We start from the raw sequence: 26,569 nt of genomic DNA, 5'->3' as shown, positions 1-26,569 counted from the left end.
TGTTTCAAAAAAGATCTTCCTTGTATGGCCAGGTACCCTTATACACTTCCTCTTTTCAACCCTAATGAAGGCCCAGCTTTGTGATTAGGGTCTAAAATAATTCTGTGGCATTTATCAAGAGAGGTCCTTGCTGGGACTAATAGGCACCAGACTTCCATGCGTGGACCCTGAGGTGGTGCAGGGTCACTTGGAAGAACTGGATACCTTTAAGTCGGCAGGCCCGGATGAGCTCCATCCGAGGGTACTGAAGGCACTGGCCGACATCATTGCAGAGCCACTGGCGGGAATATTTGAACGCTCGTGGCGCACGGGTCAAGTCCCGGAGGACTGGAAAAGGGCCAATGTGGTTCCCATTTTCAAGAAGGGGAGGAAGGAGGACCCAGGTAACTATAGGCCAGTCAGTCTCACCTCCATCCTTGGCAAAATCTTTGAAAAAATCATCAAGGCTCACATTTGTGAGAGCCCGGCAGGACAAATTATGCTGAGGGGAAACCAGCACGGGTTCGTGGCAGGCAGATCGTGCCTGACCAATCTAGTCTCTTTTTATGACCAGGTCACAAAACGCCTCGACGCAGGAGGAGGGGTGGATGTCGTATACTTGGACTTCAGGAAGGCCTTTGATACGGTATCCCACCCCATACTGGTGAACAAGTTGAGGGGCTGTGACTTGGATGACTGCACAGTCCGGTGGGTGGAGAATTGGCTGGAGGGTCGCACCCAGAGAGTCGTGGTGGATGGGTCGGTTTCGACCTGGAAGAGTGTGGGCAGTGGGGTCCCGCAGGGCTCGGTGCTTAGACCGATACTCTTTAATGTCTTCATCAGCGACTTGGACGAGGGGGTGAAATGTACTCTGTCCAGGTTTGCAGATGACACTAAGCTATGGGGCGAAGTGGACACGCCGGAGGGCAGGGAACAGCTGCAAGCAGACCTGGACAGGTTAGACAAGTGGGCAGAAAACAACAGAATGCAGTTCAACAAGGAGAAATGCAAAGTGCTGCATCTAGGGAGGAAAAATGTCCAGCACACCTACAGCCTAGGAAATGACCTGCTGGGTGGCACGGAAGTGGAAAGGGATCTTGGAGTCCTAGTGGACTCCAAGATGAACATGAGTCGGCAGTGTGACGAAACCATCAGAAAAGCCAATGGCACTTTATCGTGCATCAGCAGATGCATGACAAATAGGTCCAAGGAGGTGATACTTCCCCTCTATCGGGCGCTGGTCAGACCGCAGCTGGAGTACTGCGTGCAATTCTGGGTGCCGCACTTCACGAAGGATGCAGATAACCTGGAGAGGGTCCAGAGAAGGGCCACTCGTATGGTTAAGGGCCTGCAGGCCAAGCCCTACGAGGAGAGATTAGAGAAACTGGACCTTTTCAGCCTCCGCAAGAGAAGGTTGAGAGGCGACCTGGTGGCTGCCTATAAGTTGGTCAGGGGGGCACAGAAGGGAATTGGTGAGTATTTATTCACCAAGGCGCCCCCGGGGGTTACAGGAAATAATGGCCACAAGCTAGAAGAGAGCAGATTTAGATTGGATATTAGGAGGAACTTCTTCACAGTTCGAGTGGCCAAGGTCTGGAACGGGCTCCCAAGGGAGGTGGTGCTCTCCCCTACCCTGGGGGTTTTCAAAAGAAGGTTGGATGTGTATCTAGCTGGGGTAATGTAGGCCCAGCACTCTTTCCTGCTTATGCAGGGGGTCGGACTCGATGATCTATTGAGGTCCCTTCCGACCCTAGCATCTATGAATCTATGAAGCCATACAGTTATAATAGAGTATCTGTTTTTTAAAAACCTACCACACGTACCAACTTGCTATTCCTAGAATCAGAATTTGTTTTCCTGTTGTCACTATATATCTAATACTGTAATCTTTAATGAAGATATTTAACCTATAATTTTTAAAAAAAACCCTTTTACTTTTTCCTCAGCCACTTTTCAATGGAATGATGCATCTCTGGTTTTTCTCAATATAATACTTATCACTATTGTAACAAGTGCTATTGAAACCACTTGCTGCAGTACATTTCAGCCAAGAATTCTTACACACAGACCTTAGGCTTACAAAAAGTTAACATCACTAATCAATTTAAACTTTTTGGTTCTAGAAGATGACTGGTTTTTTTTTTTCATCTAAGTATTGTAGGAATCTAGAGTCAAAATTTATGGGTTCTGTTAAGAATTTTACAACTGTTTCATTGTCATCTTGTGAGAGACAGAGAATGAGTTAACACACCATCTCCAGCTTTTGTTAACTGGTGTTTTAAATTTAAACTAGCTGATTTGTTAGTGGGTAGAAGTTGAATTTTCAGTGCTGATGCAATGGGAATATTGCTGCAACCTGCAGGCACTTATCCACTCCTAAACCAATTGCTGTGCTACTAATTAAGTGACTCTGTGTAGTTCAGTTGTTTTTCAGGGTAGCCTACTCTCATCTCACTTCAGGTAGGCTGACTGTTGCAGTAACTACAAGCCTTTGTCATGTGAAACTTTAAGTTTATTCATCAAATTAGTTTTATGAAGGAGGTTGTATGTAACAGAGTGACTAGGTTCTGATGTGTTGTTTCTGTAAAACAGACTTTCTGACAGGTTGAATGGCCAGGGCAGGAGAGCAAATTCTAGCTGGACAAATGTAGGGATACTTGTTTTTAAATGAGGAAATATTGATATAATGACCTAATAAAAATTGGAGATTTGTGACTGAAAAGATGTCAAAAAATCAGAGAAAAACACTGTTAAGGATGCCTGTTCTAAAGACCCTGAAGAGAGAATAGTTTTCATAACTATGTTATAAACTGATATTTTAAATTATTTGGCTGTCACTCATTCAGATGCTTATTTCACTATAGCATGTGACCCGGAACTTTATAGACTTGACTTTGCATGTATTCTAATTGTATCAAGACAATAGCAGAATTTATATTGGGTGGGGAGTCAGTCTTAAATTCAGCTTCTACCTGTAGTCCAACCTAAGCCTGGAAACTGGTGCGCTTCCAGGTGTAACTTTGGCCTGCTTGTCTTGAGACCTTTTTCTTTTCTCTAATGTATTGCAACTTTCCTGGCTTGCTGACATCAATCTTAGCAATCCACCGATTCCTTATTTCCAGCACTTCTATGATGTACTTCTTTCTCTGCTGCTACCGATTTAAGTATAGGTTAAATGCAGAAAAAAGAGATTAGTAGTTTACGGATGACTCCTATAAGGGTTCCACTTTGGGAAGTATAATATAGACAAGGAAGGTCATATCTCATGTCTCAGGCTGATTTAGGGTGACCTAAAGGCTGAGAGTAAATATTTCAGATCTATTTGTAGTGTTTTACAAAACTTAGACTTTATTATGTTACAGTTCAACACTTGGAATGTGAATATGTACTCTTTCCAAATGAATAAAATATATTTTAATATATAGCTGTGCCACACAAGTGGCATGGGCAACCTCTGGGTGTGGCATGCGGCAGACTTGAGAAGGGACAGGCAGCACGGTGGCAGATAGACCAGGAATCAGAAAGGAGAACAGGAGATCAAACGGGGAGCAGAAACCAGAGCAGCGGATTGAGCAGGGAAAGCAGATTAGAGTGGCACTTGGTGAGGGTATAGGGCTAAATTGTGGCAAGCCTGCCAGAAGGGTTGTTATTGCCTCCCCCCAACCATCTCCATTGGATTAAAGCATTTCTTAATTGATTGTAGACTGAAATGGGCTCCCAGTACATCATTGTTTCTCCTGTACTTAGTAGCTGCTTAGCATTCACATTTAGTCTCTAAAGAGCAAACAGCTTTGTCAAGGAAGAAAAACGTACGTATTTCTCAACTTTTATTGTAAACTACAGAAAAATATAATTTTCCATAGTAAAATAGGCAAAAGATGTACTCTGTTATTTTGGTATATTACTTAAATTATTTGTAATACCTCATTAATATAAAATTGTGAATACTGAAATATTTCCTTTTATAGGTGTTGGTGCATATGTGTCGCCTGATATGATGGTTGCTGAATATTCCTTGAGAGAGAAATTACCAGCAAATCAGTATACGTGGTCATCTAGAGGACCTAGGTATGTTTTATATAAATTGTAAGTTCTTTTGTTCCATGATTAGTTTAATCATAATATTGCTCAATTAATAGAAAGAAAATGCAACTTTGCAGTGAGAAGTGACCTGCATGGGAGTCCCATTTGCTGAACCTCTTTATGCTCAGGACATTTTAAGCTTTTAAAGGAAAAAGTAACAAACTACCTTTCCACAAATCATTAGTCTCTTACTTCAAGAAAATGTGGAACACCACCACCCTCCATTACCGATTTCTTCATTTTTGTGGTTAGTGGAAGATAGCTTTGTATCCACCGTTTGCGTTTTATTTCTGCCTTGAAGACAATATTTCATTTTACAGCTAAAAGAATTTGAAACTGACATTTTTGGGGGGGATGTTTTCATTTGCCACTTTCTTGAGTTTATTTTTATCTATTTTTTTGCTTGTTTTTTAAAGCTGGCATGAAGCTGCAGGTTTGCAGTAGTTTGAGCACTGCTTTTAGAGCAGGCAAAAGCAGTCTTGAAATCATGGTTGTTGATCATGCTCCAAAAGTGATCAAAGTACAGAAAGGGGTATCTGGTTGCCTCCCCGAGGCCTAATTCTATGGCTAAGAATATGATCATGCTGGGGCAGGGTTAGAATGGGAGGAGGATGCCATGGCTTGTAGCACTGCAGCAGTTGTATGCGGACAGCTGCTACCCATAGAGCAGGAAGTGTGGGGGTGGAGCTCATATTACAGAGATAGGACCACAGGTACCCAAGAGGCAGTTGTACTCCATGAACCCGTCCAGGACAGGGATTGCCTCTCCCTGTGCTGTGCTGTGTTGTGAATTTATCACAGATCATAGTCTTTAAAATTTTAGTTAGCTGTGGGAGTGACATCAAACAGTGTAAGATCTGAGTTTTCAGTTCCCCCTTATTTTTCTTTATTATCTTTGTTGGAAGTTAATACGGGAAAATAATTACTGTGAGGATGATCTTAAACTCTGGGGCACTCAGATGTTAGGCATAGAGCAGGAGCATCACTGCCAGTTGGCAGCAGGCAGTGTGGCTCTGGAACCCAGTGCTATGAATGGGGGACAGGGTTTAGTTGCCATTGAAGACTAAAATCAGCAGGAGGAGGAAAGTGAGGGGGCAAGTAGTTGCTGTATTAATCCCTGTAACTGGAATCCTGGGATTAACCCTGGGGTTAATGCTGCCATTCACAGCCTGCGAGAAGACCAGCGGTCCAGATCTGGCTCACAGGGGCATACGTTCAAGACCCCTAGCATAAATTTTCTGGTTGCCTGTATTTCCTAACTTAGATGCCAGATATTATGCTTCTAAACTGGAGTCTGTGATAGAGCTGTAAAAACTTGCTAATTTAAAAATGACAAATATGCATGTTGTAAGGACTAATCGTATCTCCTAAGCAAAGCTTTTAGAGTTAAGTTGCCAACCTTCAGTAATGTGGCTGGTTAGTATATTTTCTTGCCTGTAACATGCCTGCATATATAACATGTGCCCTTGGGAAAGAAGAAGATATTTTTTTCTTTGAAAATACCCTTAAGTAATGAATACAAGAAGTTACAAAATGCAAAAAAACCACACACTGGCTTTCTGTGTACCTCACATCCCTCATTGTGATAGTGCAACATGTCTACAGCAGAAGCCAAGCCTACTGTAACCATCAGTGAAACCCTGGCAGCTGCGAAGGGGCTAGGGACCATTACTGCTGCATTAATGCTGTAGCTGCTGCTGCTCCAAACTCAAGGCAAGCTTTGCCTGACAGTAGGACTAGCTCCTTAAGTAAAAGGGCCGGAACAGGGGTGGGAGGCTATCCGAGATAAAGCAACTTCATCTGTTGCACTGGGCAGAGCGGGGCATCATGAGAGAGCTGGAGTGGGTGTGAGGAGGAAAGAGTCTTATCTGCTTCAGCTGGGGCTTTCTGCTCTCTGACTCAAGCTGCTGTGAGCTAGTGGCAGCACTGCTAGAGACAGATGGGGTGTTGTAAACTGTGTGCAACTCCACCTCCAGACAGCCTCTCTGCAGCAGCCCCATGGTTCAGTCTGCCCAGGAATGCCCAGGGCTAGTACCCTGCTCTCTGCCTGGGCTGGTGACTAAATGGCGTTACCATGTTTCCTCATACACAGTGCATACCCAGATTTTTAGCCTCTTGTTTTCATGAAGAAAGATGTGGGTTGTGTGAGAAAACACAGTAGTATGGCATGCTGCAAGGAAAGTTGTGTTGCTTGTGGTTATACTACTTTGAATGTTGTGGTGTGCATGTGTTGGGGAAGGCAAACTGAAGTCAGAATTTAAAGGTACCTGTTTTAAATATAGTATGAAAGATTTACTATAAAGGGTGGGCAGATGTATGTCTGTGACTTACATAACACAGATAAGAATATCTGGATTTTAATGTTTTTAACTACAGTACTGACGGAGCCCTTGGAGTAAGCATCAGTGCACCAGGAGGTGCTATTGCTTCTGTCCCTAACTGGACTTTACGAGGAACTCAGCTTATGAATGGCACATCTATGTCTTCTCCAAATGCATGTGGAGGCATTGCTTTAGTTCTGTCAGGTAATGTGTTCTGTTCTTTTTGTCTTAAAAATAAATTTGTTTTTCAGTACAGTTCTGTTTTATAACATTAAATCCAGCAATACTGTAGTAACTTGCATATTCTATTTTCTACTCATACAGCCTCTGATGTTTTGTTTATTTGTCTTTTAAATTTTAGGGCTCAAAGCTAACAATGTTCGTTACACAGTTCATTCTGTCAGAAGAGCTTTGGAAAATACTGCTGTAAAGGCTGAAAATATAGAAGTGTTTGCACAAGGACATGGTATTATCCAGGTACCCGACAGCAAAAATGAATGGAAACTTTCTACTTCAAAAGGTCAATTTGAATTTGAGCCAGTTGGAGAAATTGTTTCAGATGCTTCATAATCCCCTCAAGCTCTCGTTTTTCATATATGAGTTTGCTCTTTTCTGTTTGTTCCAGTTATCTGTTGCCAACTGGCTCCAAAAATATTCTTACTGAGAAATCTCATATATTTTTACAATGTTTGCAAAGTTTTCAAAGAATTACTGTACTTTATAAGATAAAAAGCTGCAAGTGAAAATGATGGCTCTCCAGTTCTTTGCTCCTATGCTTGCAGCTTTTCTGCTCCCCTCGCCTCTCATCAGACACCTAGCGAGGAATTTCATAGGAGCCCAGCTCTTTGTCAGAACTTCTAAAAAGTTGCATATTAAAACCCTAACCAAGACATTTTGGAATGTGGGAAGGAGCAATAATGAATAGTTTCTGCCTGTTTTTTCTATACTGCTTATTCTAATACTGAACAAATAACATTGTCCTTCATATTTTAGGTCCCTTTTTTTTCAAACGAAAATTAAACTTTTAGGGCCAGATCCAAAATGGTATTAGCCAAATTTTAAGATCAAACACTTTTGGCTCTTGGAGGGTTCTAGGTCAGTTTTGAAAAGTCGATTTTGATTTCGTTTTTGGACACTTTACCATGCACCTTTCGACTATTTTATCTACTTTTGGGGAAGGAGTGCTCTTCCTTTCTCTACTTGTATGGCATCTTTAGCCATGGCGCATATTTTGTGTTGCTATACTGCTAGTACCTGCTGACAGAAAATAATAGATAGCCATTGAGACTCAAATGCGATCTCATGTTCTGCACTATTTCTAGTAGTTATGCTTGCTAAAAACTTCATGCTTGAAGTATAGCTTTTTATATCTATTCTGGCTTTAAATTGGAAAGTGTGGAATAATGTTGTCCTTTCTATTAGGTTGATAAAGCCTATGACTACCTCATTCAGAATTCATCATTTACAAACAACATAGGTTTTACTGTTACTGTTGGAAACAACCGTGGAATCTACCTCAGAGATCCTGTCCAGATAGCTGCACCTTCTGACCATGGGGTTGGCATAGAACCAACCTTTCCTGAAAATACAGGTAGGAAACAGACTGGTTTTTTAAAAAAAAAAAAAAAAAAGAGAGAGAATTTGGGAAATACATAATCATTCTGTATACCTGGTGAAGACTTACCCCTGTTGAACTTGCAAAAATAAGATTCACACAAATAAGCCTAAAGTTCATATTTTAAAACATTTGAATGCAGCGAGTTCTTTGCATGCATCTGTTATTAAAATAAATAAAAGTTATAGGTTTTGATCATAAAGCTGGAACAGTGATACCATTATAAAATCAAAATGGCTTTTCCTTTCTCATCTCCTGTATTTATTCTTGGGCTTCTCTCTTTCATTTTAAGACTAAATGCTTCATTCTTATTCCCGAACCAAGCAAGAGTGTCTCTTCATTTCAGGGAATTTTCAACAAATAAGCCAAAATAGCTGTTTTGTGAGAGCATGGAAGGGTTGAAAAATTTTCTCCAACTTTGATAGTGAATGCATCTACATGAGACTTTTACTGCAGAACTGCCTAATTAGCTCTGCTGTAAAATCTCAGTATCTACACATGCGGCCCTATTAGGAAACTAATTAATTTTGCTGCAAGTTGGTACTTGTAATACAAGTACTGTCCTATGATAGAGTTCTTCTTTGCACAGCAATACACATGTAGACGCTGACACAGCTGACTGGGGCATGAAGGTGCTCTAGTGCAGGGGATGCCTGTTGGCCAACTCCACACGGAAGCACCCTCATATCCCAGCCAGACCCTCTGCAATAGGGTGAGCAGGTCACAGCAGCTCTGGGCTGGCAGACTGACCTTCCTCCCCTGGGGCTCCCTGCCACCTGGGGCTGCTCTGAGCCAGCTCAAAATGCTGTAGTCCCAGGTATATGTTCAAACGCAACACCCAGGCGCAATGAACTCCCGTGCGAGATGAACTGGAGTCTGTTGCTCTGTGTTTAATTGCATATGTGGACTAGCCTAGTGAGACTTCAAAACTGTTTTTCCTCTTGTAGCCCTTATTTGGGAATGCATGCTGTTCCAAGTATGAAAAAATTTAGTTGAGAAATAATTCCTAGACTTTTTTTTTATGGCCACAAACTTCCAGGGATGAGGTTAAATAGAACTTGCACTTCTAACAGCTGAAGTAATTTTGTAATCACTTGTTGGAAATGTCTTATGATGATTTCTGAAACTTTAAGCTTTCCACTTTTTTTTTTCCTTGAAGCTACTTGTATATACCTTACGGCAGGTTTAGGATAGGTAGTGTTCCTGGGGCTTGTAGTACATTAAATTATGATTAATTTGGCTTGGCACTCATGGCTGATTTTAGACCTTTCGGAATCTGGATATAATCTGGAGATTTGTGATGTTGTGGCTAGAAAAGCTAGTGAAATTCTTGGCTAAACCAACTGGGGAAATTTTGAGTATAAGTAGATGGGTGATTATGTGGGGAGAAGAGGGGAGTGAAATTCTGGTACTACAGCAGCAATTAGAGTATTTTGTCCAGTTCGGTGATGACAGTTCAGGAAGAATGGTGATAAACTGGAGGGAGTTCAGAGCCATAGGAATGATTAAAGGGTTGGCATCCTTAGAATGAGCTCCTTTAACCCCTCACAATATATAGCTTATCAAAAAGAAGGTTAAAGGGTGACTTGATTAACCAAATCCAACTCCCCTTTAGATAACACTTATCTGAAAATTGGGATTTCAGTTGACTTAGTGGTTTTTGAATCCTGTGCCCAAAGTACAAATGAACAAGTCCTTCTGATCACGCTGACAACAAATCCACTGTAGCCATTTATGTTCTGTTGCAGTCTTGTTCTGTCTGGAAAAGTGTGTAAATCCTAAATCTCTGAAATGGTAGTCGGGGTGGGGAATAAATGTGACTGATTATTAGAAAGAGGGGAAATATCCCCTCCTACCTTTCATCTCAGTAGCCTAGTAGTTAGAGCACATATCCAGAAAATGAGAAGCAGGTTGTATGGCCACCCTCCCTCTGGCCCCAGTGATAGAAGGTTTAAACCTACAGGAAGGCAATACCAAGAGCCTCTCTCGCAGCTCATGTTAAAGCTGGTACACTGGCTGGGAGCGAATAAGCTAGAGATACTGATGTTCTGTGGCATAGTAAGATGGGCATTGCCTTGGAATGGAAGGAGCTCTCGGTTCTTTCTTCTGCCCCGAGTATGGCAGAAGGTATCCCAGTGCTGCATTTATTTTTATCCAGTGGCTATTAAATGTCACAAAAGCAGAAAGGATGCTTGTGCAGGGATGGGCTGTGGTGTATGTTGCACCACTGAAAACGTTTATAATCAAGACAGTGTAGATCATCCACTTCTTTTGAATTTGAAGTGTGAATTAATTCAGGGAACACTTATTTCCTGTGTTAGAGAATCATAGAAGTGTAAGACTGGAATAGACCTCCAGAGGTCATCTTGTCCAGCCCCTACTCAAGGCAAGATTATTTTTATCCAAACCATCCCATACAACTGTTTTTCAAACTACAGAACAGTCCTGCTGCTTGCTTCTTGCCCAGTGACACCATGAACACCCTCACCTTTCATAGGCAAAGCCCCTGTGGCAGGTGAGGAGCACTGTCAGTGTCCCATTGCTGTTAAAATACATTAAAATGGCCCAAGGAAGAGGGCCATGCCCCCTGTTATGGGGGAAGTAACAACCCCTCATGGCCTGTGCTAATCTGACTGCGGTTAAAATTCATTTCTAATTTCACATGCGATCAATCTGACCCTGAGCAGTAGGACAAGGCCCTCTAGTTGGAAACCTCTGAATTTTTGTACCAGCTGGAGCATTGGTATACCCGGTCAAAATCTTCAGGCTTGGCTGCAGCTAACACAGTGCTTCCAAGGAGGAGAAAAAGATCCTTGACTCTGTAGGAACAGTAAGGGAAAAAATTCTTTCCAACCCCATGTGACAAACAAATCTGAGAAACATGGGAAAAATAAAACGCCCTCTATTTAGCTGTCCTCAGATTATAGAGCAAACAAATCCACGCATCACATGCCCTTGCTGGAGAACTAGAACTCCACTCTCTGTAATTCTGTTCCCTCCATAAACTTAGTTGAGCTCCTTTTATTTTTCGCTCATAATTAAGCCAGCTCTGGAGCAATCCTGTACTCTCCTGATGATGAACAAAGTTCTTCAATATCATCTGCTCTGGGATGCAGAGTTCTTGTCATCTCCTAGCGATCCACATGGAGAGCTGAGGGAGGGGGACGCTTCTGGGCTTCCAGCTGTTACTTTAAGCATGGCTATTCTTAGGTCACCCCTAACCAATATTTATCGAGCCCTATACTCCAGGATTGGGGCCTAGGGCCCAGCGACTTCCCTCCGTCCACGTGGCCCTGCGTCCTGGGATCAGATGCTGGATCCAGTGCATGAGGATCTGGGCTCCGCATGGCTCTGGAAACTTGGCAGTGGTGCCACCGTTCTTCTGCTGCCAAATTTCTGAACCCATGCAGAGTTCCATGGGCTAGATGATGTGGGCCTGTGGACCAGGAGTTGAGCACCCCTGCTCTAGAGAGATCTGGGTCACTGCTTTCCATATATAGCATATGCTTCTGCCACTGTTGGAGCAAGGACGCTGGGCTAGATGAACCATTGGTCTGATCCAGTATGGCACTTAGGTTCTTATATTTGAAGACTATCATCATGTCGTCTCCTAATTGCCTTTTCCTAAAGCTGTGCATGCCTGTTTCTTTCAGTAAGTCTTCATATGGCTTGCCTTTCAAGGCCTTTATCACCTTTGTTGCCTGCCTCAATACCTTCTCTGGTTTCTCCACATCCTTTTAAAAACAAGGAGCCCAGAACTGCACAGCATAGGAGTCACTAAATGATTAGTCATTCATACTTACCTTAAAAATCTATTAAAGCTAATTGAAGCTTCACTTCAGTTGGTTTCTTTTTTCTAGCAATTCAGCAGCGCAAATTTTAAAATCCAATTTAATTAACCCTTTGTAACTTTTCTATGGTACACAAAGCTTTATGGAGCTGGAGCGTAAGTAACGGCCTCTAAGAGGTACTAGCTTGCTGAACTATCCTAATCCAGTTTATTGGATGGACTTCCTGAATTTTTCCTCCTTTGCTTCTGAGAGGATGGTTTTCAAAATTTGGCCATAACCTTTTATTTATTTTGCCAAAGGTAAAACATTGGCTTCTGCTTTGTTTTTAGGATAAATGTTGAGTATCTGCCATGTATCTAATCAGGAGCATAAATAAGCATTTTTCTTCCTAATGTTGTTCTTTCATCATTTGAAGATGCTGTTTGATATCTGTCAAACTGTTTTCTTCAGGAGCTTAAATATCAGTGTTTTCAAAAATAATTTTTACACATTTTGGGTATAAAGGTTTAAATGTTTTAAGGTGAACGTTAGCTGTAATTAGTTCTTTGCTTTATGGTGCATCTGATTCATCAGCATCGTAAATTATAAGTTTTACATTGCAGCAAGGGAGGGAAAAATTCTTTGACTATCAGAATCTGTAATTTTTGACTGCTAGGGACAGTTACAACATTACCTGTTCCTGTTGGGCGTTCAGATGGCTCCCTTGGAGTCATTTAAAAAAGGAAAAAGTATGTTGTTTTTACTTAATAGCTATTAGAAAAATCTCATGATAGGTGATAGAAAGAGACTTCCTGCTGAAACTTTTATTTTGGAGCATTCACTTTGTGAATAATTGTGTTCATCTCAATAATAAGGTCCATTTTTGAGTGAGTATGGTATTATTATTAATAGTGTGTAAACATTAATTTGGATTGCTAACAGTTTAAAAAATTCATTTTGTTGCAGAAAACTCTGAAAGAATATCTCTCCAGCTCCATTTAGCTTTAACTTCAGATGCATCCTGGGTTCAGTGTCCCAGCCACTTAGAGCTCATGAATCAGTGCAGGCATATAAACATAAGGGTGGATCCTCGTGGCCTGAGGGAAGGACTACACTATACGGAGGTACTTTTAGACAAAAGAATATTCCTATTCGCCCTTTCTTGTCCTTTTCTTCAGACTTTTGGAAACCATTTTTAATAAATAGCACCCGAAGTTCTATTTATACCTGTTGTATTTTCCTGTAAAAGTTGACCAATGTCATATTTGTTTTTAAAAAAGAAAATGTTAACATGTAGTGGTTTTACGCAGGACACAAACTATACATTGTTTACCTCTCCTGATTTTTTGCAAATGTTTGTTTCCCTGCCTTTTGTGGGCAAAGATTAGGTATTGAAAGAGTGATTACCTTTTGGTGGTGATAGTAACAGATTCATCAGTGATGTGGGGCAAGATTTAAACTGAAATTAGTTTCTATTCAGTTAATTAAGCCTGTCATGTGGAGACGGCTGCAAAATTGGGTGGATGTTGAATATGCAATTTCATTTAATGATCTTTTTCATTATTTTAATTCTTTATTTTAAACTTACTTTCTGAAGTGTCAGAAAGATATTTAAGCAAGTTTTACAGCTTCTGTAAATTTAATGAATGGTAGTTGTAAAGATTAGCAATGCTTTGCAGTTACTGTACTGCAACATATAATATATCACTTTAGATTTGCTTCTAAACATGCCTTTGATTGCTTTGGTAATACTTAAAAAAAAATTACTTTTCCAGGTTTGTGGTTATGATATAGCAATGCCTAATGCAGGCCCTTTGTTCAGAGTTCCAATAACTGTTGTTATACCAACAAGGTCAGTAGCTTTGACTTATTTTTAATTTAATTTGATTTGATTGTTATTGTTTTAGTCCATTTTTATTGCTTTTCTCATTTTGCTGAATACAAAATATACCAGAACATAATGTTTTGACCTGATTTTTTTCAGCTGTTCAAACATTTCACAATATTTCCAATCTTCTATTCCTACAGGCAGAGGCCTGTATGTGAAATTAGAAAATGTTGATCCTCCTATCCTAGATATGGAGGTGGCTGTTGATTTGATATAATTCTTATCGCTCAGTGATACTTCCTGAAGATGCAAATACCATACAAGAGCTTGGCAGGGGAGGTTGAACATTCAGTCCTAAAGTCATAATAATTTGGGTCATTCCATCTTCCATGAGAGACATATTGGGTCTACAGGGTGTCACGTATCATCATGAGAAACATGTTGACCTGTGAAAAGAATCTAGGTATAACTTTATGAGCAGGTCCTTGTAAAGACACTATTTGCTATATAACAAAAATCATGAAGCTCATTCTTCTGTGAAGCATTATTTCTCTTGAAATAGCCAGTGAGAGCAAACAAAGTGTAGTCATAATCCAAATCGATAAATGTCACTTGTTCCTATCTAGCTTTGTCAGGCCATGGGTATTTAAACACCCAGCAAGACTTTAAGACTTCTAAATAAAATTCAGTTTGACATTTTGTGTAGTTAATACATTTTTAAATTTATACCCACAGAGTAAATGAATCCTCAGGCTATGACCTTTCATATACTGATGTGCATTTTAAGCCTGGTCAAATCCGAAGGCACTTTATTGAAGTTCCTCAGGGAGCTACATGGACTGGTAAGAAAAACAAATGTGCAAACTTAAATGTTATATTGTTCAAATATTCCAGTAACTCTCTTTGAAAGTAGTTGTATTTTTTCCAAAGTAAGTACTCCAGGGTTTTATCTTTTGTTGTTGTTGTTTTTATTCTAAGCCAACAATGGGACATACTTATAAATTGTATTTTCCTTTTTGTTTGGGGGTCATAATGTTTTTGTTTTTTGGGTTCTGGAAGGAAAGTGAGGTGCGTTGGGAATATTTTGGTGTAAGCTGTGTTTGGAAGAATGATGTGTTTGGAAACCATCTTATTCTGGCTAGTCCTCTGTATACTGTAGGGGAAAATTCTAAATAATTGGGTGCATCACTCCATGAATGCTGCAGAAGCTGGAGGGGTATGCTGAGGTGACCGGCAGCGTGGCGGTGAGTGGTGAGCTCCTGCAGGCGGCCATGTGGGGAGTGGTGAGCCCCAACGAGTGGCAGGCGACACCCGCATTTGGCAGTGATGATTGGGGACCGCCTGCAGACATGGCTGGTGACGGGGGTGATGAGCAGTAATTGCCCACGGTGCCACTGGCAGTGTCCATGGTGCTTTTTGCAGGGAGGGCACCACCAAGCTCTGGGGGTGCGTATGGACCCATGTGTACCCCCCCCCATGTGTCACCAATGAACACTGAGAATATCGCATACATTTTTGAGAAATGCTGGATTTTGCCCTGATTGGCCTGATTTTTAAAAGTGTAGGAACCTGAAGTTAAAGGGGAGTAGGCTGTCTTCCCACTGAAAAATGCACATATATCAAAGAGAAAAAGTGCATTCAGCAAAAAAATAAACCTTTTGGGAATCTAATAGACATTAAGAATGATACAAAATTGTTTAGAACTTAGCTACCTTTTTCTCTGCGCGGTAATTATCATTTTGTAAACTAGTTAAGATTCCAAAGCTGCTGTAGGGTGGGTATACGACTAACTTGTATTGCTGCACAATCATGCAGACATATAAAATGTGCACTGCTGAGTAGCTGCCCAACTCTATCCTCCTCCCATTTCCTTTTTAAAGTACATCTGAATATACTCCAAGTTACATACTCCTGGAAGATTGGTTCAGGCATTCTCGTTAGATTTGCTGGTGCTTTGCTTTTAAATGACCTGAAAAATTCAGCTGCACTGAATGTCCCAGAGAAGTCTTCCTGCCACCTCCATTTGATTGGTATAGGCTGTTGCAGGTATGAGCGTTAACTGAGTAGGAAGCAGCACTGTTTAGTTTTGTTCAGTGGTCAAACTGAAAATCCAAAACACATTGGGGACAAGTTAACAAAAGCAAAGGAATGGAAATGAAGGACTGGACTTGATTTCAGTTCATAAAACTGCAAGAGGACAGATGAAAGAAGTGGTGGTTGAGTTTTTTGCCTTTTACTCAATTCATCCATCAGCAAGGTCACTCACCTAGCATGAGTTGCAGAGCAAACTCTCTTCCAGAGCTTGAAATAACCTGAGTTTCCAGAGCATTCTCATTCCTTTGCTATCAAAGGATATTTGTAGAAACCTTCTGGCAAAATATCTTTCTTTCTCAAATGCTGCTTTCAGTTATTGTGTTAACTTTAGTGGCAGAGGTCTGTGTACTTGATCGGAAGGCTCATATCCTTTAGATCAGCTGTTCCCAATGTGGTGCCGTGGTGCCCCCCCAGGTTTATTCAGGTGCCTGAACACATTTTCGTGATCAGTAAAAAAGCATTATTCCAACGCAGAATTCTGTCATACTGGCACCTGCTGCTTTTTCTTTTAAATTCAAATGTGCCTTTGGGCACTGTAAATGATCCAAGTGAGTTGTGATGATAAGATGATACATATTGAGACTATTTCTCTTTTTTGTTTTGTTTCTCCAAAAACGTCAAATTGGCTGCATCAAATCTGTTAAAAAAATAAATGGTTCTATTTTGGAAATTAAGCACTGAAATGTTAGGAAGTGCTGGTATTAAGATGACATGCAACCTCTGTTTAGCTTAGTTGCACATATGTATTATAGTAATCTTTAATTATGTGATTACATAGTGTTTGACACAGCTTTTTTTTTTTTTTTTTTTTTTCCTGTAGCAGAAGGCAGGATAGGATCTGGTGCTCCCTAATTGAACAGCAATTTTGTGGTGTTTTGTACCTTGTTCACTGTGTAGCTCCGTATGTCATTTACTGCATACTTCAAAGCTTCTGCCAAAGACCAGCTTGTGTAGTTCCTCATGGGCTTTCCTCTGGTATTCTGTCTGGTAGGAGTGCTTCAAAAGCATTCATGGATTTATTTTCGCAATGGGTTGGTGAAACAGAGGTAATTCAAACTCTGTTTTTACAAGGAGATCTGACCCACAGACTGAGGTGCAAGATTATGTAGCACATGATTCAAAGCATAGTATATGCTAATATCAGTTGGAAAGTGAGCGCTTACCACTTGACAGACTCTAAGGTGCAGGTGCCCAGAAAATGAGGAATATCCAGTTAGTGACCACATACAGAAAGTAGGGCTGAAATAACTCCTCTTGCATCAAACAAGCTCTGGCAGGAAAAATAATAGAATCTAGTTCTTAAGGACAGCATTCAGTTGTCTTAAGATGGAGATCGTCTTTTTAAATCTACTCTCTCAGCCTACAGCTTCCAATTTGCTAAACTAGAAAGGCAGGTGACTTGCCTACAATACTTCTGTTTAAGTATACAGTCTTAATCCCTAGAGCAGGTCTCTTCTTTGCACTGAAGTGTCTTGTAGAAATTGTATCATGCTATCATAATGGAGATGACAAAAGGGACTTAAGATTTCTTAACCTTAGTTCTTGTCTCTGGTAACTATTGAGTGCTTGATTTTGTAGCTTTGTGGTTCTTTCAGTAGGTTTTTTGTTGTGGTGTGTTTTTTTTTTTTTACAGCTTAATAGATTGCTTATAGGTGTCATAACAGAAACATTCATTTAGCTTTCCAAGTTTGCTAAAAATGTAAAACTATATATTTACATTAGCATACTAGTACTGTTTATGATGCTCAGCATGTATAAGACCTCTCATGAGTATTTAGTTACCATTACGTATACAAATTATTTTTGATGGGCAATTCACTAGAGTGTTGATAAAGACCAACATATCTGCTGTTATCTGTAATACCAGATGCAACTCTGAATCTTTTCCCTGGATTGAGTTGATGATAAAACTCTTCATAGAGAGCCAGTTGAAATCCAGAATCAGCTTGCATGATTTTAAAATAAGCATCCATATTGCTTGGTCAACAGTTTTTTCACTATTAAATAAATAATCACATAGCTTCTTTACACTCTTAATGTAGTCTTACTAGTTTTTCTCCATTTGAGAAGGTCCTGTCTGTACGTATTCTGTTGTTCAAACTATATGTTGACTCTGCATATAGTTTGATGCTACATTTTTTCAGGTTCACATATTAGGAGGAAAAAAAGCATTTTCCTTTGAATATTAATAACTACAGACCATGTTCTGCTGTTTTGCTTGCAGAAGCTCACATGAGAATCTAATAATCGGGATGAAAGGACCCAAAGAGTTAAATGTGTGGACAAGTTTTGTGCGACTTTAAAATGGTTTTTTTTGTAGGGGAACACATAATCAGAATAATACAATAAATTACTTGATATTTGTTTTACACATTTAGTCATTTGTGTGATTAATAACTTTAAAATTAAAATCCAAGCCTAATGCTCTTTTAAAGTCTACTCTAGAGGTAATTTTCCATTCTCATGAATTTCTTGGCTATTCGAACTTTTTCTTTTAATGTAGAAGTTACAGCATGTTCGTGTTCATCTGATGTATCTGCCAAGTTTGTGCTTCATGCTGTTCAACTAGTGAAGCAAAAAGCTTATAGAAGTCATGAATTCTACAAATTTTCATCGCTACCAGAAAAGGGATCAGTGATTGAAGCATTTCCTGTTCTAGTAAGTTGCTCTGAATTTAAATGCTATCACAGAAAAAAACCCAGTAAAATATAAAGAGGAACTGTTTTATGAACGTGTCGTGAAGAGTTTGAATAAAAGGCATCGGGATTTATTTAGAACCCTGAATTAGTTCTAAATACATAGCCAAATTTAGTGCACTGTCTTTAGTGTACAGTAATTTCCTTTACTTCTGTTTCATATTTTATTTTAATCCTTTTTATTCAGTTTAATTGAATTTAATGTCTTCAGTTTGGGCATGCATTTAATACATGTTAATTACCCCTGACCTGAGTTAATTATAAACAAGTGGTTAATTCAGAGTCCATCACAGACAGTCATATGCCATCTGTTCAACATGTCTTAGCCTTGACCTGAAAGTATCTTCTCAAACTGGCTTTTAAGATGATAGTATTAGGAAAAATGAGAATTGACTGGAAGACTGGGGATATAGATCTAACACTTTTTCTCTCTTATCCAGGGTGGAAAAACACTTGAATTTTGTATTGCTCGTTGGTGGGCAAGCCTTAGTGATGTTAGCATTGATTACACAATTTCCTTCCGTGGTGTTGTTTGTACTACCCCTCAGCTAAACATAGTAAGTGTTTCATATTTCCTTTTGTTACTAATCTAATAATCTGGTGACAAATAATAAAAAGCTCTTTAGATACTCTTTGGAATAAAAATCACTTTTATTCAAGCTTAGTACATTTTTGGAAGATAAGCCTACATGTTCAAGGGAGATATGAGCTTGGGGGGGTGGTCCCTGTGCACTCAGTGGAGGACCCGGACGTGGACTGGAAGTAGTTTTGGTCCACTTCCAGGTCCATCACCAAGCAAGCGGGGTGGGGGGCCCCCGCGCACTTTTGTGAGAAGCTCCATCTGCCCTACCATTGTAACATTCACAAGCCATGCCTGGTACCTCAAGGTATACACCTATGTCTTACAGGGCAGGGCATGAGGGAGTGGATTGTGGCTTGGCCTGGGCCCCAGCCCCAAGTTATCCCCATGACCCAGCCCCATGAACCCAGCCTCACCCACACATCCCACTTCTGAACACTGCTCCCTGCCCACCCGAAGTCTTATAGGTAGTTTTGGTGAGTTGTTACGCAGGAGGTGGAGGGTGCTGACTTGGCCCCTGACAGCTCATCAAAACTCCCTATGTGACCCTGAGGTCCAAATAATTGCCCACCCCTGGTGTGAACAGAAGTCAAAGCACTATACTTTAAAACTAGAGTTTTGAACTCACCTGGGGCCCTGGGCCAAATCTGGACTGCAGGGCTGCTTGCAGGCTGATTCCAACCTGGGGCATGAGGGCTGTTTTAGTGGCCACCATTGTGGCAGTGAGGGATCTGGTGTCAGCACTGGGATCTAGCGGAGAGCTGATGGCCATTCCCAGTGGTGCCAAGCATGCCAGGAGTCAGTAGCAGGCCCCACAACTTACAGTAGCTCATCAGTAACCCACAGGCCAGATGTCTGACACCCCTACCCTTGCTTTAAGAAGTTCACTGTAGAATTCTAGACCCATATCACTGTTACTGTGTCATGGGTTTTTTGTTTTTACAGACCAGCAGAACAAATATAACATGCGGCTATGGTTAAAATAGTTATAAAGTACTTTCTGTACTTTTGTAACCAGTTTTTCTGCCAGGTCAGGTGCTGTTGGGTTAGACCAGTTTAGTATTTTGCTTGTAATGTAAAATAAGACTCTGTGAATTCCCATTTAAATTGCATGCATGCAGTTGCCAATTATTAACTCAAATTATTCAGCTGAATGGAGTGGGGTGGGGTATGCATCCATGTGCATAAAATACAGATAGATTTTTTTTAAAACTTTATTACCCAACTGGGCTTCATGTTTAAATGTATTATTTGTTTTTATGCATGTTGTATTTCCACAGTATTTTTGAGGAAGGTGAAAAATTAATTGGAATTGACATCCTTGTAATTGAACACATGTAACTGTTATTACTTACCCTTAGCATGCTTCAGAAGGCATTGTTCGTTTTGATGTTCAGTCTCCATTGAAGTATGAAGATCTTGCTCCATGCATAAATTTGAAGAACTGGGTTCAAACACTCAGGTACTTTTATTTTTCTTCTTCCTTTTTTTAAAGGGGGAAGGTAGAGATTGGAAGGAGAAGCATTGTCCATTTGAAAGCTTGCTTTACCTAGCAGGTAGCTAAACTAGTTCATGCTAATTTTCATTAATTAAGAGCAGAAGTGAAAATCAGGGCCAGGAGCATCAATTAGTTGTTATTTCTAGTTAACTCTTGTAGGTGGCACTGAACTGTTGGCACGGCTTAAGGCTGCCCATCATTTCCAATTACACAACCCTTTTATGTTGCTTATAATGTTGACATTTAGGCCTGAAAATTTTATGCTGATTGCCTGTATTGGGCTGTCTTGGGGAAAGGTTCAGCCAAATGTTTCAGCTATTTTTGGCAATGAAGAGGAAATGTTTTTCAGTGGTGAGGTCAGGGGTAAGAATCTGGTTAATCTTTTTTCCCTTTAAAGAACCTGTTGGTCTCCTCATACTCTGGATCAGGGGCTTGAACTTTTGCTGGTCCTGTGAACATCGTCCCAGATTTGGCCAAGTTTATAACTCTTTGAAAAATATCTTAAATTAATTTTGCTAAGTCCTTGGAGTGTACAAAAGTTGAAGTCTTGAAAGATTCCATCCTCTGCCACCACTCAACCCCCTCCATCACCAACTGCTACCAACTTTAGTTGCCAGTGATGATCAAGAATATTGAAGTCACTGGTGATAGTCACTCCTTGTGTTTGCCAGAGCTGCTGGGTCAGCATGGCTGTCATGGCATATGGAGGTTGAGCAGTGGCAGCATTAATTCCTGCATTGCTGGCAGCTGGAGCCAGAAGCCCCATGGACTGCTTGACCCATCTCTGTGGGCCAGATCTGTCCCATGGGCTGTATGGGGAGCAGGACTTGGATGTTGGTTTGGGAGTTGGTTGGAGAATGTTGGTCTGGGAGTTGAAGTCCAACCTTGCCTGTGCCATTGTATTCTAGTACCATGCTATATAAGTCACTTAAACTAAACTTCATATATTGTCACTAACTGGTGCATTCCTTATTTTTGGAGTGCTTGAACTGAGACATGGGGGTTTGTTCTGCAGAAGTGCTGAGCAACCACAGGTACTTCTGCAGTCCAGCAGAACTATGATTAGAATATACAAATTGCAGCCTGCTGATTTCAAATATTCTGAAACCCTTGGCCTTAGACATCTCAAGGTGGGCACCCGAATTGAGTGGCTACTTTGATCTTGATTTCTGTGTGCCTTAGCACACTATTTGTAAAATGAGGATGCTGTCAACTCTGGTGAATTTTTTTTTATGGTCTGTTAGTGCTGAACAGTACAAAGAAAACAAATATTAAATAGCTGCTATTCAGTAGGCACCATTTTACTTGGATTAAGACATTTTTCATGTGGAAAAAATTGCATGTGATCATGTAACTAGAAACTATTCCAGTACATATGCATGAGGGAGACAAATTAAGGTTGCCTGGTTGTCATTCTTTTTTCCCCCTCTTTTTTTATTAGCCTTTAATGTTATTTTAACGTACTGCACAAAGGAAATAAAGTAAATAGTTTTTTTCCCTTCTGAATTTGTTGCTGAACTTTGCATCTGAGCTCCCAGATAGATAGTGTAGATCAGGACTCCCACTTCCCTGAAGCAAGTAGCTATATAGTTTTTCCATTTTTGAAAGCACTCTTGCATACTTTTCTAGTCCAGAAAGGTCCTTTTTTATATGGAATACCTCCCAGTTGAGCCACAGTATTTTCTGGTATTACTCTTTCTGTCTAAGAGCTTCTAAAGAACAAATATGCTAGTTGTCCCTTGGACAGGGGAGGTGAATTACTTCAGTGTTTCCTCTTTCTGCTGACCTATAATTTGAGCATGATATTTCAGTCATTCCTAAGCCTGGATGGTGTTTACTTTTGACAGCTGTCTCGCTGAGCGTTGCCCTTTGAGGTGTCATTGTTTTAATAGAAGGAGGTTTTTCACTTTGTATTTTACATAACTAGGGTATAATCTCTTCAGGAATGCTGTAAAATACTGCAACTGGATGCTTTTTGGTGTATTTCTGCATAGGCAATTTGAATATTGGTGTAGAAAAAGAATATTCTAAATGATTCTTCATATTTCCTGTTGTGTTTTTAACTGCAGACCTGTGAGTGCTAAAATAAAACCTTTAGGATCCCGAGATATTTTGCCAAATAATCGACAACTGTATGAGCTGATTTTGACATACAACTTTCATCAAGTAAGTTTTAATTGACCGATATCAATTACTGTTTCATACTGTCTTAAATTTTAACAACATAATGTTTCTAACTAGTTCCTTAGCAAAAACAAATAGCGCGCTAAGATGTACTAGATCACACAATGTAGTGATTATGTCAGGATCAGGATTTTCGTTAACCTTTATTGCAAACTTTCAATATTTGGGGGTTTTGTGGAGTATCATATATAAATGGCTTCATGAGCCATGCCTGCTAATACAGTATAGTCTTTGGTTATGACTAAACTTTGCTGTCTGTCTGTAGCTAATGGTAAACTGTGTTTAATCCTATTAATTCTTTTGTCTGTGTGGTTTACGGTATTTCATATGAATTAATTTGTGTTTTATAATGCACCTGGGATGAAGTTATATGGTAGTAAATGAGTTTCCATCTACAGAGATCAAAACCAAAAAGAGCACTAAGAATGAAATACAAAAAATTTGCCCTTGCCATAACTGCATATTGGATATGGATAGGTGGATGAGACTGGGCAGACGGGCTGAGGCCTGAGTTAGGCTATTACATTTCAAAGGGAAGAGGTGTTAAATTAGTTTGCTGTCCAGATAGTCTTTGATAAGAAATAAGAGGCTGTGCCCATAGAACAGGGGTGCTGAAGTTTGGCCTGTTGGCCAGGTCTGGCCCATGTAGCCTTATCATTGCTGTATGTGCCAAATAAGATGTGTGCGCAGGGCTTAGTACCCACAGCATATAGTGCCTGCTTCAGGGCCTGCACTACATGCAGCAGCCACACGGAGCCAGACTGGGACTGTCTCCACCCCTGCCTGCCAGATCTAGTAGCTACTTTGGTTGGTTCAAGATGCATGTTGCATGTGGCACCTGTTCTGGACAATCTGCAGCAGACACTGCATGCAGCATAGGTACCAGATATGGCACATGTCTTGGTGTTAACACTAACTGGCATGGCATGGAATGAGGTGTGGCAATCTGTGGCTCTGATCCAAATTGCGGGGGCAAATCAGTTTGATACCCCTGCTCTAAGTTATTGAACTGGCAATCAGTGTCTGAAAGGATGTAAATATTCCCCTAAATATAATGGGATCAGGAAAGTTACCTCACCTGATAAACAGATGCACATATGGGGGCAGGAAGTTACATACGTAGCATATGCTTCCCAAGAATTAAAAGGAAGGAGTATACAAATGACCAAATTTGTACTGAGAGGCAAATCATGGCTAAAGAGTTGCAGGGCTTTGGGATGATGCCAGTTCCCCAGCTGGTTTGGCTGGGGAGTGCAAATTGACAGTCTATCAGGGCCTTCAGCTTAGTCAGAAGTAGAAGCAGCATTTTTAGGGTAAGATGCAGGGGTAAGATCAAATATTCTGATAGGAACAGAAATATATGAAAAACCTATCTCAGCCTAAGGTTACTGATTCTTACGATTTCTCTTGTTTTTATAATAACTTATTTTGTTACTTATTTCAACTTATTGTCAGAGGTAATTGTGATACCAGAACATTTGGCAATACAGGTGGGTTTTTTCTGCAAAGAAAAAAATCAGCAATTTCTAGCACAAAAGGGTATGATTCCTTAAGATCGCAAGATCTCTGTTAAGAGCTGTCAAGGCCCATGTGAGACAGGAAGCTGAGGCATCCTGTGCCAACGACTTGGCCCGTAGCACATCTAAACTTTTTCTTAGTGGTCAAGCACAAAACTGCAGGAAAGGAGTTTCAGGCTAAAGGGCACCCTTGAAGGTGTGAGTGCACCCTGGAGTGTCACAACCATAATTTTGAACTTTTTTCATTTACTGTGTTCAGTCACGAATTCAGAATTGGTTAGTCAATACTTAATGCTTTTACTTCTTTATAGCCGAAGAGTGGAGAAGTGACTCCAAGCTGTCCATTGCTTTGTGAATTGCTATATGAATCTGAATTTGACAGTCAACTGTGGATTATATTTGACCAGAACAAGAGGCAGATGGGCTCAGGTGATGCCTATCCACATCAGGTACAGAGGGATATAGTAACCATGATTATGCATATATTCTATATAATGTAAAAATAGAGTCCTTTTTGGGTCTTCTCAAGCTTCCTCTAGTTCATGGCTTGAATCTGGTTCACAGGGCTTTTTTATCTGGCCTAGGAGCCAGGGGGCTTTTGGTGGCAGGTAGCCAGGCAGCTACAGAGGCAGTGGGACTACCTGGAGTTACAAGGGGAGGGGAGAGAGGACATGCCCTTGGCAGAAGGCATCACCTCAGCCCCAGTACCAAAGCATTCTAGGGAATATTAGAGAATACGTTATAGACTGACTAAAGTTAATACAAACTGAGGCAGTTAATCTTTAGCATCTGGCTTATGCTTCTATAGGCACTGAGGTGGCAGTGCTACTGAAGGCAAGAGAATGGCCATTAATCTTCTATCTTATCATAAATGTAGGTGAATAAGATTTTCTTCTAAGCAGTCAGAACTTTATATTCTTGGGAATATGAGATTCAAAATTTGTGCAACCTTTGCAAAACCTTCTAATTATTGGCTTTCATTGAACCTCTTTCTTTCAGTATTCGGTAAAACTGGAGAAAGGAGATTACACTATTCGGTTACAAGTCCGTCATGAGCAGAACAGTGAACTGGATCGTATCAAAGACCTTCCATTTATTGTTTCTCACAGGCTATCTAATACCTTAAGCTTAGACATTTATGAAAACCATAACCACGCTCTCTTAGGAAAGAAGAAATCAAACAGTTTAACATTACCACCAAAACATAATCAGCCCTTCTTTGTTGCATCTCTCCCTGATGACAAGTAAGTTACTGACACCTTATTTTCTCATCTAGTTTTACTTATTTGTCTCTGCATCAAGTTGGATGATATATAGCAAGACTACACACCTTTCAAGAATCTGTAATTCCAAATTGTGGCTCACATATTGCCATTCTTTTTCTTCTAGTCTACATTTAATTATCATTCGTTTATATTCTGACTTCAAGTTTCTTTTCTTTCTTCTAATAGAATACCTAAAGGAGCAGGACCTGGGTGTTACCTGGCAGGAGCTTTGACATTATCTAAAACTGACCTTGGAAAGAAAGCTGTGAGTACTTGAAATGAGTGAGGACCTAATTTATATAAAAATGGAAAATTCTGTTTTACTACTAATCATTGTGCTTAAGGTGTCTTAATTTTCTTATTTATTGTAGTAACCTGAATATATTTTTAAAAGCATCTGATCTAATACTGCCTTTAAAGTATTTTTAACTATTCAGCTCTTCATTTGGCAATTTAGTTTGAAATTGAAGCATGTCAATCATGAATCTCCAAAAATTATCTTCAGTGAAAAATTTTTGGATGTTTAGAGAAGCAACTTTTTTCACTGTTATTACAAACTTGGAATAAGGTTTACACCTTTTATAAATGCACAGTATTTAATGCACTTTGGTTTTTTGCATGTGGCTTCCCTGGTAATGTGGTACCATTCCTTACTTGAATGCATGCATGCTGCTTTCAGCAAAAACACAAGATAAATATGTTCTTCAACATCTATATCACATTTACTTTTAAAACCTAGGAGGCCTCTGTTTTTTTTACTGTAAAGCTGGGGCAGGCTTTCTTACCTGATACCACCTTATGTTGTCAACCACGAATACAACTGTCTGCAGCAATATAATGGTGTCAGATCTTTGTGTCATAGTGGGGAAGAAGCTGTACCTCACTGTTCAGTGTAGTGAGACCTAGATCCTGACTTGAATGAACTTTTAGTAACTATCTATAATAGTCAAATCAGTCTTCCTGTCTTTAAAAAAAAGCCTTTAGTGCTAATTAACGATTCTGTTAGCTCCTGTAATATTTTAATTGATTCAGGTTGGGAATGAATCAGCATTGGTAAATACTGACATTTCAATATTAACAGAATTAGATTCCATATAAGCTATTCTAAATCCCTAAAAACAACTGAATTCCTTGTCACC

At 40.1% G+C, this 26,569-nt stretch overlaps 1 protein-coding gene across 2 annotated transcripts in view; it reads left to right on the top strand.

The window, feature by feature from the left end:
• Nucleotides 1-26,569, top strand: part of TPP2 (tripeptidyl peptidase 2) — an 84,450-nt gene that overhangs the window by 24,531 nt on the left and 33,350 nt on the right. For both annotated transcript variants that reach the window (XM_090022549.1, XM_090022556.1), the window contains exons 10-23: nt 3,948-4,047; nt 6,439-6,587; nt 6,745-6,860; nt 7,806-7,974; nt 12,735-12,892; nt 13,544-13,620; nt 14,332-14,438; nt 18,194-18,348; nt 18,827-18,943; nt 20,328-20,428; nt 22,534-22,630; nt 24,477-24,614; nt 25,165-25,409; nt 25,617-25,695. In XM_090022549.1, coding sequence (XP_089878675.1) covers nt 3,948-4,047; nt 6,439-6,587; nt 6,745-6,860; nt 7,806-7,974; nt 12,735-12,892; nt 13,544-13,620; nt 14,332-14,438; nt 18,194-18,348; nt 18,827-18,943; nt 20,328-20,428; nt 22,534-22,630; nt 24,477-24,614; nt 25,165-25,409; nt 25,617-25,695 — 1,808 coding nt within the window. The remainder of the gene's footprint in view (nt 1-3,947; nt 4,048-6,438; nt 6,588-6,744; nt 6,861-7,805; nt 7,975-12,734; nt 12,893-13,543; nt 13,621-14,331; nt 14,439-18,193; nt 18,349-18,826; nt 18,944-20,327; nt 20,429-22,533; nt 22,631-24,476; nt 24,615-25,164; nt 25,410-25,616; nt 25,696-26,569) is intronic.

The sequence above is a fragment of the Crocodylus siamensis genome, chromosome 1 (assembly GCF_052110815.1).
Source record: "Crocodylus siamensis isolate JL-2025a chromosome 1, ASM5211081v1, whole genome shotgun sequence".
Classification (NCBI taxonomy): domain Eukaryota; kingdom Metazoa; phylum Chordata; order Crocodylia; family Crocodylidae; genus Crocodylus; species Crocodylus siamensis.
Note: the sequence above shows the minus strand (reverse complement) of the source record. Positions and strands in the feature narration are given on the sequence as shown.